General features: G+C 36.6%; 1 protein-coding gene across 16 annotated transcripts in view; it reads right to left on the bottom strand.

The window, feature by feature from the left end:
- IKZF1 (IKAROS family zinc finger 1) overlaps positions 1 to 12,326 on the bottom strand; it is an 88,991-nt gene that overhangs the window by 59,477 nt on the left and 17,188 nt on the right. For 10 of the 16 annotated variants that reach the window (XM_087946451.1, XM_026678352.2, XM_087946446.1 and 7 more), the window contains exon 2: positions 10,678 to 10,731. The exons of the other annotated variants lie outside the window; for them this stretch is intronic. In XM_087946451.1, coding sequence (XP_087802577.1) covers positions 10,678 to 10,731 — 54 coding nt within the window. The remainder of the gene's footprint in view (positions 1 to 10,677; positions 10,732 to 12,326) is intronic. 16 annotated transcript variants of the gene reach the window in all.

Here is a 12,326-nt window from a genome sequence, read left to right as displayed (position 1 = left end):
GCAAGCCCCCCCCCGCCATTCCCTCCCATTTCACATGTTTTAATATAGGCCTTAATTTGGGGGGAGGGGCTTAATTTCATTTCATGCCTATAAAACATGCTGGGACTTCCTATTGGGGGAGGCCGTATTGTTGGAGAAACAGGGTATTTTAAAACTAAAGGCAGGTTTTGAATTGAACAAAGCCTAAAGATTTTTAAGTATATTTGTGTTCTCTCCTTTTGTATCAAGTCACAGTACAAAAAAATTTATCATTCTTTTCAATTCTTTTAACACATGGAATTGAAGCAGGTCTATATTCAATTAAATTCTATTGAAGTCAAGAAAAGTTGCAGTAATGATTAACTTTTCATATTGATTTGTATGACCCTAAGAGCAACAGGGTTAATATATCTGATTGCTGAGTAAGGAGGAACAGATTATGGAGAATTTGGAACACCTTTTTGGACCTATTTCTATTTTGACTCCACATTGTTTCATATATTAATCCTCTATTTATTGAAAGGAAATGTTTAAAAAGGACAGATAAGGGAAGTGCACATTCATTTCCGCTTTCCTTCATTCCTACCTTTTTTGCACAATGTTTTATGAAGTATTGCATAAATGATTGAAGTATATTTTTGGGAGAATACACGTATAACATGCACTCTTTAACTACTTTTATTGTAACAATTACAAGACATTAGCCTGTTTCTTGTGTAAATAGCTTTAACATGAAAGCAAACACTAGTTTGCTGCTGGCTATTCCTAAATTCCGCTTTACCAGTACTTGTCAAATAAACAGAATTTGTTTTTCTAATTTGGGTATTCCTCAGCAAAACCTTCCTTTTGAAATATATAACCAAGTAAATAAATACATTTTATTTAATGTGTTACATATTGCCTCTTCTTTTGAGCACCAAGAAGTGTTTGGTATTCATATTTCATGCCTTTACATAGTTTACATTGTTATACCCAGATAAGTCAGAGTTGTGCGGCAATTCTAATAGATACGTAATCACACTAACATTTTCTAGCAGATTACTTTCAAAATGGAAAGATGGGGAAAATAGTCATTCCCTATTTAATTTTTAAGAAGCATATTCATAATAATAACTGGAGCTGGTGGTGCAATTGCAAACAAAGAAGTAAGCACTGGGACAAAATATTTAAATGGCATCTAGACATCTGAGTTCCAAACATGTTTCTTTGCTGCTTGAGAGCAACCAGTCCCAAATACATGTTTCAAGTCTGCTCCATGCATTTTGTTCTCTCTGTTTAGTTAGAAAAAAATTTCTTAAACAAAACTCTGAGACTAGTTTTCTGGCAGGGCCATACCTGCTATTGCCATGCCATCTCAGCTTGGCAAATCATATACTAGTCACATCAAACAATTCTTTTAGCCAAGATAAAGTCCCAGAAGCCTGGCTTGGGGAGTCTGTTTTTTGTTATCCGACTGACAATACTTCAATTAAAAATACTAGATCTTGGCTGTAAATAACCATTTGATCCCTGAATGGGAGGAATTTTTTTTTTAACATTTCTTGCGAATGGTGACATAACATCTTGATTTCACTCTGTAAGAAAAGACAGACCACAAAATAACAGAGAAGAGTGATATAATATATTTGGGGGCGGAATAGCAGACAATCTATTTTCCTTGCATACATCTAGTGCCCTTCAGAATTTTTGCAGCCTAAGTATGATAGCCCTATTCTGGTATTCTTAGCCTTCATTTTTCAAAAGAGGTTATGGAACAGAGTTGTCCAAACAAGTTGTAATGGGTTTATGAAAGAGATCCCATTATAATATACCATAGCTAAGTATTCATTTTTCACCTGTTAGAACAAAAGAAAAAATTAAGCATACAGAAAGAAATCACAGGAGAAATATATGCTGCATAAATCAGATAATAACAGTATACAGGGAGCCCTCCACAATTGGCATCAGAATTTCCATCATTAACCAATGTTGTAATAAAGCAAGACATCATATGACCACATCACGTAACAATTGTAATCTTGACAGGGCCAACAAATACGACTCATAAAGCAAGAACCCACCCATCTCAATCCAAACCATTCTGAACTTGATTACTCCCAGCCCTGAGCCTCAGTAAGATATTGGATTGACTTAAACTCAACCCCCAATTCTCATTCCTCTCTGCCTTTTTGGCTGCCCTGCATGCTGTCTTGTGGGATGGCAAGCAGCCCCAGAACTGTGTGGCTCTGGTGTTGCTTACCACAATCACGAAAGCCAGAGCTGCCTCACCCCAGTTCTAGCCGCAGTTGCCTTTGCCACCTGCAGTCTGAAACCCTTGCTGCCCTGCCACAGCTGTACCTGGCCTGGCTGCTGTATTGGCTGAGCCTGGGTTTCACTTGATGAAAAGAAAAAGAAAAAAGCAATTCTTAGAAGTGGAGCACAATAGAACTTTTCGGCATGCCACAATTCTGGGGCCAAGCCCTACCACCACCCCAGCCCAGCAGCTAAGCTGGGAACATCTCATCATCAGTGGGATTAAGACGACAGTGAAGGTCACCTGGGATAGTGGAGCACAGGAAGGAAGGAAGGGTGGGGAGTGCATAGATGGGGGAGAGATAAATAGATGGGGGACTTGAAGCACCTCTGTGATCCTAAGTGCTGGCAGAGTGCCAAGTGCCAAATTTTGATCCTTTGACCATTGGGATTCTTCAATGCATAAGTTTGGGTACATATAATAAGTTCAGCATATCTGAAACTTTGATTGAAATGGGGGTCAACTTATTTCTCAAAGCACCAGAGGGTAGGATAAGAAACAATGGATGGAAACTAATCCAAGGAGAGAAGCAACTTGGAACTAAGGAGAAACATCCTAACAGTGAGAACAATTAACCTGTGGAATAGCTTGCCTTTAGAAGTTGTGGACGCTCCATCACTGAAGGATTTTAAGAAGAGACTGGAAAGTCACTTGTCTGAAATGGTATAGAATCTCCTGCTTGAGTAGAGAGTTGGACTAGAAGACCTCCAAGGTCCCTTCCAACTCTATTTCGATTGAATTGAATGGTTGCTTACTGAATGGTTATAAGTCGAGGATACACTGTAATCTCTGGGTCACTGTCATCATATTTTCAATTGAGTAGGGAAATAGCTCATTTCAAAAAAGACTGCTTTCTGTAGTGGACAGAAGTGTGAATGGGAAGCTTATCATGTAGGAAACTCATTTCAAATTAATCTATGGTTGTATATCTACGATTTTAAATATAAATTTACAGCTATTTTAAGGCATGGAATCATTCTGCTTTTTCCTTTTGTCAGCCAATATGCTGTTGATCCTTTTCCTACTTACACAGTAAGTGAAGCAGAAGGATTTCCTTCTGGTTTAATCCCATGTTGCTAGGAAGTTTCTACCTTTTAGGCATTACCTGCTGAATGGCTCATATATATTACAATTACTCCTACTTCGTAAAGGACGGATAATGTTGTTGACTCAGAGGAAACTATCAGGATCTGAATATCGTTTAGAAACTATACTTATGACTGTGTCTGTCTGGACTCTTACATATACAATGCACCTTCCCACATGCATATATACGTATCTTAATCTACACATATAAAAGAACATTACAGCTTAACCTCTTTTAGGAGTAGAAAGAAATGCTATAAATATAATATAATATGATAATGCTTATCTGCTATTCCAAATCAAGAGGACAAAACTATGGTGCTTCAGGTATCTTTAGCCATAATTTTGACCTATTTTTTTCCCTAAACAATGAAACCACAACCATGCCATTAGCTGCAATAAATTAGCCTCAAGTGATAAAGAAGAGGAAACTATGTATTTATCATTTAGTTATTAAATATGGATTCTTACTCAAGACCTATTAAGGAGTGCACATGATGACAGGCATAACATATTGCTAAAATATGCAAATTTCCAAGCAGACACATCTATTAAATGTGATGAATATACACACTGAGTTATTATATATTTTATCTGTTAATATGTATTAACATGGCACTTAATGTGTATTCATCTTAATTGTATGATCTTAGATGGTCCTGGTTTCTAATATTTTTGAGAAGCATTTTTTCTGACACTATGTATAATATCAACATGATCTTACTTCATTCATTTTTTTAAGCTAAAACCACCAGTTATTGTAATTTTTACTTATAATATTTCTTCCAACTCCTTGATAATTGCATATTCTGCAGTGTTAGATTACAGAATGTTCTTTTGAGGTGAGATGACAAGTTTTCATAAGTCATGACTTTTATATGCTTATGTCAAACATCAGGATCATCACACCCATTTCACACTGTCACTTTGATGAAATCACAGTGTGCTAAAGATGTCACTGTAATGGAAATGACTGACAGGAGTACAATAATGGCAGATTCATTTTTGATTTCTTGCCTAATGACATCTGGATGTTCTACTTTTCTGTTGTTCCCCAAGTTATTTGCATGTATGTGTGTGTGCGTGTGTGCGCGCGTGCGTGCATACTCCAGGCATCTTACAAAAACAGGTACCTTAACAACTAAAAGATAGCAGCATTAAAAAAATCTGAATCCTCCTATAAACAAAAAAGGACCAGTCCTGGCTCAGCTGCAATAACAGGTGGTTTCTCAACATAGATACAGAAATAGTAATGATAATTGATTTAATGTTGTGTCATGATTTACAAAAGGAATTCCATTGAAGATTTGAGGATAGATTGGCTTGTATAGAAATATGCAATCTAGTAGGTAACTTAGGCTAAGTCGTATAGGGCTCTGTATGCTGAAGACAGCACATTTTCACTGAGATTTTTCCATCCTCTCTTAGACCAAATGTCTTTCATAATCCATCACTGTTGCTGTTGACCCGATCCTTTAGTATATGAACCTGTAGGGGGTGGGAACTCTCCAAGCAAAACATCTGCCAAGGGATGAAATACATTTTTCCCAACTTTCTCTTTCCTCATATGATAGACTTCCCTGGTCAAGGGAAATGTTATTCTATGTTTCTTACCAATAACTTTCATAAACTGGGGGCAATAACGTTCATTTTTTATAAAATGTTCTTCTACTCAAATTAACACAAACCTGGCACCCAATGAAATGTCATATGGAAGGAGACGGATTCCTTTCAGCTAGTTACAGAGAAAAATCATCTGGTAAATATGGACTACAAGGCATATAATAGTTGTGTTCAAACACAGGCTAAGGTTTATGTCAAGTCTTGGGAAATGATAATTCCAAATGGCACTTGTACACCAGGTGCTTTTACACCAGGTGTAAAAGTACGGATAGTAAAAAATCTCACTGGAAAGATCTCTAAATCCACCCATTTCCTTGGCCACATCTTTCCAGCATAATATCCAGGGAATGCTCCTCATAAACCAATTTACTAATCTTGCCTTTGGAAATCATGTTGTTTACTTCTGGTTTAAACAAAAGTAAACAAGCAAAAACTGCATCCTTTATCAGCCAATTGCATTTATCTACTTGATAAGGAATAAGGAAAATTATTGTATATGAATATGCTGTTGAATAAGTTGTTACCTAGACAAAAGAGACTGAAGCTTTTTTAAAAAAATCAAAACAGATAACATTCAGAAGTGGTTCAGGCATATGCCTCCCCAATTCACTGAAGTACAAGAAGGGAGATAATAAAGAAAACAGACCTGCAAGATTCTGTTATTATGGTCAATCTCAATAAAAGTAATGTCAGCCTTTCTTGTGGTTTTCCTAGGCAGGTTTACCTAATGGGGCTGACTAGCCTACTTACAATGTTAAACTTCACCATAATTTTTGCAGGAGATAATTGGTAACATTCATTATCTTTTCCCCACCCCCTCTGGAAAAACAGGATCTACTATACTGCCCAAAATATACAAGGTTATATTAATAAAGAAAGCAGTTTTATTCTCTGTCTGCTTAAAATAATCAGTAATTCCATAAGGATTTCAGACCATGTCTTCCTGTGGGCAAGGTGCATTACCTTTTCCAAGTTGTGAGCTGAAGCACTCACCAATCCCGTAAAGAACAAGGCCATAATGGATTAGTGCAGTGGTGCTGTTTTTAGCCAGCATTCAGTATTGTAAAAATATACACTTTATATTATTTCATGCTGAATATCCAGTACAGGTAGTCTTCAACTTATGACCACAATTGAACCCAAAATGTATGTTGTTAAGTGAGAAACTTGTTAAGTGAATTTGCTCCATTTTACAACTTTTCTCACCTTATTTCTTAAGTGAATCATTGCAATTCTTAAATTAAGTCACACAGTTGTTAAGTGAATCTGGCTTCCCCATTGACTTTGCTTGTCAGAAGGTTGCAAAAGGAGACTACATGACTCTGGGACACTGCAACCATCATAAATCTGAGTCAGTTGCCAAGCCTCTGAATGTAAATCACATGACCATGGGGATGCTGCAAAGGTCATAAGTGTGAAAAATTGTTATAAGTCACTTTTTTCAGTGCCATTGTAACTTTGAACTAGATGAACTGTTGTAAGTCGAGGACTACCTAAGCTAAACATTGGTAACAAGTTCTTTCTCTGATGCTTACAAACTGTGTATGTGCTCAGGCCTAGTGTCTGTTCCATGCAGTTGGAATTCAGAGAAATATTTCTTTGTTAAATAGAAATTCAATTAAATTTGGTCTAATTTTCTCTATTAATTTGTTCCAATTTTTTAATGGCAAATCTTAGCATGAAATAAGTGATGTCACAAGTCACTTGTCCCTCTCCTAACATCCGGCTTACGAAAGACTTGCTAAAAACTTAATTTTTACTCCACCCAAGCCCTATCCTGCTTTCTGATGCAGGTGTTTTTACAGGAAACCACACATATGAGATACTGCAAAAATTGAATTTCATTTCCTCCTCAATTTGGTTTTAGCTGAATTTTCCACTTAGATATAAATACAAGATTTTAAAATTCTTTAGGTTCACTCTTCAAACTATTCTGTCCCCATTACATTTTATATTAATATAGGCCTATGGAATGGTAAGCACAAAGTGAACAGAACTCAAACGTAATTTTGTAGCTTAGATTAGAAATACAAGTCTAGGCCAGATCTAGGTGATATCATGGGCAGAAAGTTAGCAAGTGGGTATAATTTATATTGGAGAAATTAAAAGCAATTTAACACAGCCATGGCTACTTTCCCACAAATTTCAGGAGACTTTAAGAACTATTGAACAATGACTTATGATTGCTTTCATTGAAGGTACCAAGGAGTTCATGAAAGGGAGATCAGCCCAGCAATGGAAAGTGCCACAGTAGCATTCTGGTCAGGGCATACTAAAGTATTGAGGAATGGGGTAAGGCAGGAGTTTCTGCAGCAAGGAAAGCAATCTACCTCAAGTTGCACAATTCCATTGTCACAGATTGAAATATGGAAAAGTATGTATGAATGTATGTATGTATTTAATTTCTATCACACATTTATTATTTTTCAATAAACATCTTAATACAGTGAAGATACTTAATAATCCTTCTATTTTTCTTCACAACTTTGTGAAGCATGTTAGGCTGGAGAGACAGTGACTGGCCCAAGGTCAGCCAGCTGGCTTTCATGATTAAGGAGGGACTAGAACTCATGGTCTCTCACTTTCTCTCCAGGTACCCTAACCACAAGACAAAACTGTCTCAAATAACTCATTTTGACTCATACAGCTAAACTGGAAGTAAACAGGCTCTATCGCACAATAGCATTGACAACCTGGGATCACAGTGGCTGGGAGCACAGTTAAAAAGCATCCTAAATGCTGATCCATGAACTGTGGCAAGAAGAATCTTAACTGTCCTACTATAGATTTGTACAAACTACACAGATCTTACTCAGAAAAATCATATCTATCACACCGTTCGAAAAAAACACAATCTGAAAAGTCGTATACAATTGACATATCACTTGCTTTTAAGGATTCATTTTTTTCCAAAATGCAATCTGAGCTTAAAGAGTGATTTGGGGGTTTCAACACTTCAGAAACAACCTTATTAAAAAGCCTAAACAATAAAGAACCTAAGAGTGTCTAACATAAAGAGAAGACCAGTAATACTTGCTGACATTCTTAAGATTATACTCTGTCCTGTTATAATGTTATGCTGTTATGCAGTTGGCTGACTAGCCACTTCAATGATGCAGATCTGGTGGAGGGACGAATGCAGTGGAGTACCTCAAGGTTTCATCTTGGGCCCAGTATAATTCTACCTTTAGGCAAGAAAAACCAAATACACACATATAGAATAGGTTATAGCTGGCTCAATAGTAGTAACTGTGGGAGGGATTTTGGAGTCTTAGTGGACTATTACATAAATAAGCCAGCAATGTGCAGCAGCTACCAAAAAAGCCAAAGCAGTCCAACAGGGATAGAATCAAGATCATGTGAAATATTAATGCTACTTTGTAATGCCTTGGTAAGACCACGCTTGGAACAGTGCATACAATTTTGGTCACAACATAAAAAAGATGTTGAGACTCTAGAAAAAAATGCAGAGAAGAGTAATAAAGAAGACTAGGGGACTGGAGGCTAAAACATATAAAAAATGGTTGCAGGAATTGAGTATGTCTAATTTAATGAAAAGAAGAATTAGGGGTGATAGGATAGCAATGTTGTAATAGGGGATGCCACAAAGAAGAGGGAGTCAACTTATTTTCCAAAATACCTAAATGCAGGACAAGAAACAATGGAAGCTAATAAAGGAGAGAACCAACCTAGAATTAAAGATAATTTTTTGACAATTAGAACAATTAATCAGTGGAACAACTTGCTTCCAGAAGTTGTGAATTTTCCAACACTGGAAGTTTTTAAGAAGAGATTGGACAGCAGGTTTGTCTGAAATGATATTAGGCTTCCTGCTGGACCAGTGGGTTCGACTAGAAGATCTCCAAGGTCCCTTCCAACTCTGTTATTCTGTTACTCAATATCTTCATAAATGACCTAGATGAGGATATTGAAGGGGCACTATCAGATTTATTGATAATACCAAATTGGATGGAATTGCCAACACTTTGGAAGATATACTCAAGATTCAGAAGGATATTGACAGACTTGAGCACTGAACTCCATGCAATAAGATGCAGTTTGGTGGTATAAATATCAAGCAGAATAGAGCTGGAAGGGACTTTGCTCTTCTAGTCCAATCCTCCCGCTCAAGCGGGAGACCCTATACCATTTCATACAAGTGATTGTCTAGTAATTTAGGCAGGAAAAACAAGAAAAGGTACAGAATAGGCAGTGTCGGGCTCTAGAGCAGTGCCTGTGAGAGTCCTGGTGGACTATTATTTAAGTATGAATCAACAGTGTGCTGCAGTTGTCAAAAATCCAATACTGTCCTAGACTGCATTAACAGAGGGATAGTATCATGTTCACAAGAAGTGATAGTACTTGGAATACTGCATCCAGTTCTGGTCATCCCAATACAAATAGATGCTAAGATCCTACAAAGTATGCAGAGAAGAGCAGCAAAGATGATAAGTGATCTGGAGTCTAAATCGCAAGAGGCAATGGCTACTAGAAGTAGGTATGTTTAGCCTAAAAAAGAGAAGTTTTATATGTGACATGTTAGCCATCTTCTAATACTTGAAGGGCTGTCATAGGGAAGAAGGGGTCAATTTATTCTCCATAGCATTTGAAGATAGGATAAGAAGTAGGGATGGAAGATTATCAAAGAGAAATCCAACCTAGAACTAAAGAGGCATTTTCCTGACAGAGAGAACATTTAACCAGTGGAACAGCTTGCCTCATGGAATTGTGGGTGCTCCACCACTGGAGGTTTTCAATAAATGCTGGACAATTATTTCCAGGATTATATAAAGATCCCTTCCAGCAATATGATTCTGCGTTTCTAAAATTCTATGATTCTGTTCTGTATTGGTTACTCAGCTACAATAAAAATCTTAATTTTGTCTTTTGTCTACTGCATTTAGATAAGGGTATTATTTATTCTTTAATATGTACAATTTAATGACTATCTCTTAAATGTTTTATATAGTCTTTAGAGATATATATTGTAGACGTATCTAGAAGGATTAAAATTCCAGCTCTAATGGACTATGAAATACCCAGGTCTTTAGTAGATTTCCAATTCGCATGTTATTTTCTCTCTCCTCATACAGTAATGCCCCTTCAAGTGTCTCCCCTTACAATTGTTTCCAAATGTAACAAATCACTTTCACACAAAAAATTGTGTAAGCCAATTTCACTACATAAAAATGAAAATTCAAATCTAAGGAAATCTAAGCAAGGAAATCTAATCAAGTCTTAGACTAATTATAAAACAAAAGGTCATTACGTTTAGAAAAATATTGATAGATAGTACTTGACAAATAAAATAAGAATTGTTTCTCCAGTTTATATTTTCTGTGTTTCATATTTAAAGAAACGTATAATCTGTCTAGTTTTGAATTTAAAAAGTAACATACGAGTCACATCAGCTCCTTGCTCTGTGAGAGAAAGGAAGATCTATCCATACCAACAGGTATACTTCTCATTTTTCAATTCCCCCCTCATTTTTTTTTTAAAAAAAACCATTATTGGGTTTGATATGAAATGCTAAACATTAATGATATCCTGATCTGCAAATAGTCATTACAAAATATTGAAGCACCTATCCTGACAATAACAGCTATGGTCTTGTAGAGAACCAAACAAATTTGAAGTTGGGTGGAAGATTCCCCACATTTTTTTTAGTCATGTTCTTTATATATATCCCATCTCACCAGAAACTTGGGACATATCTTGAGCCTCATCTGTTTCCATTTTCCTTAAATTATCTGGAAAAAAAAAAGAAAAAAGAAATACCTTAAGCTTAATGTGAAATATAAAATCATAGGAGAAAGCTGAGAGAAAAGAAAGAAAAGGGAGTTGCTATTTAACTATGAGATTATCTGCCAGGACTAATGCCCACCCCCCTTTTCTTTCCAATCCTGCATATTTGTGGGGTATCAGCCTGGTGCAGACCTTGATCCTTTTAAAAAGAGCATTACAAAGATTTATAAAAATATCATTACAAGCACAGGAGGACCAAATTTGTTATTTATTGTTAATTTCCTACTGCATAATAACCCAAAATGCAAACTGACTGCAACAAAATTAAGCAGAAAATTAAATGGCCCTGGGTCATTGTAGGCAAAGAATTCATTCTCTTGGCTGATCCATAGTTATGTTCTTTCTAATTTACTGAGCATGCATCGATGAACCTTGAGTCAGCTTGGTGACACGCGTACAATCAGCAATCAAAAACCGAAGCAATTTGCTGAAGAATGTCTCATTTACCCAGGCAAGCCTGCATATCTGAACAGCAACGCTACTACCTCCATTAATAATGAATACACCTCAAGCAGTGGCAGATGGGCAAAACAGCAGCTTCAGTCTTTTGGCCTTCTCTTTTTCAACCATCTTTGCATCAAACCACACTAGCTTTCTTCCACATGGGGAATGGAAGCCCTCCCCAAAATAGCAAACTGAACTCTGGAGAGAAAAGGAACTTAGGTTTTTCTGTTTTACTGACAGATGGCTTGACTCCACAGATACGCAACCAATAGTGGGAAGCTGCTTGCCCTTCTGTTTCAACATGTAAAGTTCCAAAGAATAAAGTTGCAAAGTGGTCACAAACACCAGGGAGAAGCATGCCCAAGGTAGTGAGGCAGAAATAAAGCCTAGCTCTGGCCTTGGAGCATAAGGCTAGAGGTCTGAGTTCTCTAGAGTCTGGATGGACATCTGCTGGCTCTTTGGCAAAAAAAATAATAATCTGGTATTCTCAGCATTTATGAGTTCAAGAATGAACTCATTCAATAACACAGGTAGCCTCTTTTCAGAAACACAGTTCAGATCAGGCTCCCTACACCTTCTTTAAACTACTAAGGGCTTTATCCAGTATTCTTTTTCAGATACCTACAGAATTCTAACTTGATAGATTTGTTACATAAACTTTGGAAACTATCTTTGAAGAACAATATACAAATGATTTCTAATAGAATACTGTTTTCTTCAGTTGGTTAGCTTGGGACTTACAAAGCTGAACAAAAAATATGAAATCCTTATTTTCCTTAGTTTACAAAAGAAAATTGTTGTCAAATTCCAGTAAGCCAAAAATACAGATGGTGGGCTGCATTTGGCTTGGTGAGTCAAATGTTATGTTGCTCTGAGTTATTGGAACTGGATGTTAGGAAAGGTATATTGAATTCTGGACAAACTTTTATGACTTGTTCTGAACTTACGGGATTTCTATAACTCCCAAGGATAGAATGCAGCAGTGAAATCCATTCTGAAATCCATTTAACACTAGCTTGAAAGAAACCATCAGGCCTTTGTTCAAGACATTTAAAATCCTAAATGGTTTGGAATATGTAGTACCTGAGCAATGAAT

Source organism: Notechis scutatus, chromosome Z (genome assembly GCF_049901735.1).
Source record: "Notechis scutatus isolate UNSWTSFEM ecotype Mainland chromosome Z, rNotScu1.2, whole genome shotgun sequence".
In the NCBI taxonomy this organism is placed as follows: Eukaryota; Metazoa; Chordata; class Lepidosauria; order Squamata; family Elapidae; genus Notechis; species Notechis scutatus.
Note: the sequence above shows the minus strand (reverse complement) of the source record. Positions and strands in the feature narration are given on the sequence as shown.